The following is a 3497-nucleotide window of genomic DNA, read 5'->3' on the forward strand; positions in this document are numbered from 1 at the left end:
CTATTTATGGTTTCATAATGACTGAGTCACCGTTAAAACAAATGAGTTTCAGCTCTAATGCTGCTACTGTCTGTAATATGTTTCTATTTAGATTATTTGTCAGGATATTTTGTTATTGTCAGTCTGGTTTTAACTAATGCTGGGCTTACACCAAAAGATTTTCACAGTCACAGACTAAAAACTGCAAGAGAGAATTTAGCGTTGGATCAAGTGTGATATTTAACAAGGGTTTTATAGATCTGTAGATATGGGTGATGGAGATGCAGCGACCACAGGAGGTCTGTTAACTTCCTGTTCGGGTTTCACATCTATTTTGTCAGCAGCACCAGAGACACAAACTTGAAAAACAAAAACAGTAAAAAGCAACAACTGCTATTTACAGTGTTGTACTATTATTCGGATGGATGTACTTGATTAAATTGTTTTAATCAAGTACATACAGGCTTCTTCCCGTTCATCTCGTCCCACCCCTAGTGCTGATAATGTAGTGGGCTGGTCTGGACAGAAAATGCCAGGGCTGACTTTCTGTCCCAGTCCACCCCTGGACATGTGTCATATGTTTGAAGCCACTCCTCTTTCTTTTAAGTAGATCCAGCTTCACAGCCAACGGTGCTGATTCACACCATGGCCCCCAAGATGAGAGCATACAATGGATTTATTAGTGGTCTATTTATCATTATCTGTGCACTAATTTGGCTTTTAAATTTGAAAAATTCGACAGAGAGAGTGCGTCCTCTGCCAATTCCCTCTGAGTACCAGGCTGACCTGCCTGGCTGTTTGGCCATCATCAACGGAGACTTGGAAGGTACAAGGTTCCGATTAGAACAGCTCATGAAACCTGGTGAGACAAAGGCTTTGCCTACAAAATTCGACCCTACTGTGACAAAAGACTGCAAGGCGTATGTCAGAAGGAGAGGGTTCATCCCAGCGCCTCTGAGTGTGGAGGAGCAAAACTTTCCCATTGCCTACTCCATGGTGATCCATGAGAAAGTGGAGATGTTTGAGCGACTCTTGCGTGCCATTTACCATCCACAGAATATCTACTGTGTGCATGTGGACAAGAAATCTTCTCAGGACTTCCTGCATGCTGTAAGCGCAATTGTTTCCTGTTTCCCGAACGTGTTCATAGCGAGCAAATTGGAAACGATTGTTTACGGAACGTGGTATCGGGTCCAGGCCGATTTGAATTGCATGAAAGACCTGCTGCATAAACCTGTCCAGTGGAAATACCTGCTCAACACCTGTGGGGCAGATCTCCCAATCAAAACTAATGCAGAGATGGTGATGGCACTGCAAGCGCTCAATGGAAGGAATAGTTTGGAGTCTGAAGCTACCAACGATTACAAAAAGAATCGCTGGAAGTACCATTTCGAAGTGTCCGACCAAATCATCCAGACAAATGTCCTGAAAAGCCCCCCTCCTATCAGCACCCCTATGTATCAGGGCAACGCTTACTTTGTGGTGACAAGAGAGTTTGTGAGACATGTGATTGAGGACCCAGAGATACAGAAATTTCTGGAGTGGGAGAAGGACACCTACAGCCCAGACGAACACCTGTGGGCCACTCTTCAACGAATGCCATCCGTGCCCGGGTCACAGCCTCCCAATGACAAGTATGATGCGTCGGACATGAATTCCATCGCTCGCCTGGTGAAGTGGGGTTCCTTGGAAGGGGACATCCGGAAAGGGGCTCCCTATGCTCCCTGCCGCGGCATCCACAGAAGAGCTATTTGCCTGTTTGGGGTCGGTGACCTCCACTGGTTATTTCAACAGCAACACCTTATGGCGAACAAATTTGACCCAGAGGTCAATAACATTAGCATTAGATGCATAGAAGCATATCTCAACTTTAAATCATGGAGGGATGGCTCACGCTCAAACCACAAATATGATGCTGTCTTGAAGTCTCTTTTCAGTTTTTCACATAGTGAAAAACTGTCATATAGTAGGAGCGATATTAAGTTTAAAAAATTGTTTATGGATGTAAGTAAGAATTTTATATAAAATAGCGTGTATGTTAAGGAAGCGCATAGTATGTGTATGTGTATAGTGGATTTCAAGGAAATCTTTTAGAGAACCGCAGTGCCATCTAGTGGGCAAAAAGAGTAGCTTTTTATAAAAGCGCTGGACTCTGACATCGATGAATTAGAATACCCTAGGGGGCCTCGTGAATATATGAGATTAGAGCAGAGATTTAAAGAAGTTGAGTTTAATTTACAATAGGCTGCAGGGGCGATTCTAGGATGAGACCTTTTGGGGGCTCAGCCCCTAATGAGGATGTGACATGCCGCATGCGTATAGTGCATTGCAAAAGTGCTCAGCCCCCCCGACTGCTAAATCACTAATTTCACTGGATAACAATTATAATATAATATTTAACTGTATAAGACATTTTAATTTACAAAAATACTTTTGATGAATTACTAGCAACATTCTTCTCACACCATAAAATATTTGGTGTAATTGGCCACCAGCAATTGGTGGTCAATTGTTGTTCAAAATAATTATGGGTAATTATTATTGGTTTCAATATAATAACCTGTTTTAGATTTTCTTAAACAAAAATAATGAAGTGCATGAATTGGATCATTAGTTACATTGGCCATAATCTCAGAGCTACACCAAATTTATAAAAAAAAATCTATAATATATATATAATATAAACCTGTACAAAGGCCTTTGAACCTGTCATTGTTTGAACCCTGTGTCTAAGGTTCAAACAGGTTTGACAGGTTTTCAAAATATAACTTAAGAGGGGCTAAATAATAATTCAGAAATTAATATTGACATTAAAAATAATGTAAAAATAAGTCTACTGTGTTAAATAACATTGTATGATTTAATTTAAAAAATATTAATGCCCCATTATGTTTTTGTCCTGGTTGTCCTATTTTTGAACAATTTACGAATGAAGTAGGCCTATAGTGATCCTGTATAAAAGTGTTGTGGAATTGTGTCATGTCTTCTATGAACTATGTATTATCCTATATGGTATTTCTCGTATTGCCTTTGGTACTTGTTTAGGCCTACCCTTTGTGTGAGGGCAGGCACAGCGTTATGTATGGGCCTGACGGAACTAGGTCCACCCAAAACTTTTCTGGAAAAATATATATATATTCTGAAATACTTTATTCTCGCAATGCAGCAAACTTTGTTGACATTGATGCTTCATCCGATTTGCGTTAAAGGGCTGTTATCTTCGTGGATGACCGTGAAATCGCGGTAGGCTATAGTTTATCTCGTAGTAGCCTAGGATACAATTGAATGCATCTTCTTTGTATAATAAGCCAAGCTCAGTCTGTTGCTAATGATAGCGAAATAGTGTTGAAAACTCAAATCAATTGAACAGAATTCTGAAATAGTCGGCCTCATGTTATACGAGCATAACTAAACTATGTGGGAAATATTCAATTCCTGACCACTTGTACAGTCTATAGGCCTAACGCCTCGTTTCCGCATACGTACATTCTCGTATGCGATCCAAACGTCTCCGACCG

General features: G+C 40.5%; 1 protein-coding gene across 1 annotated transcript; it reads left to right on the forward strand.

Annotated features, from left to right (window-relative positions):
* The first annotated feature begins 613 nt into the window (after nt 1-613).
* On the forward strand, nt 614-2973 carry LOC115550252 (beta-1,3-galactosyl-O-glycosyl-glycoprotein beta-1,6-N-acetylglucosaminyltransferase 3-like). The gene has a single exon (XM_030365084.1). The coding sequence runs from the start codon at nt 625-627 to the stop codon at nt 2002-2004; it is 1380 nt and encodes a 459-aa protein (XP_030220944.1). The 5' UTR covers nt 614-624; the 3' UTR covers nt 2005-2973.
* The last annotated feature ends 524 nt before the right edge of the window (nt 2974-3497 follow it).

This window comes from Gadus morhua, chromosome 9 (genome assembly GCF_902167405.1).
Source record: "Gadus morhua chromosome 9, gadMor3.0, whole genome shotgun sequence".
NCBI lineage: Eukaryota > Metazoa > Chordata > Actinopteri > Gadiformes > Gadidae > Gadus > Gadus morhua.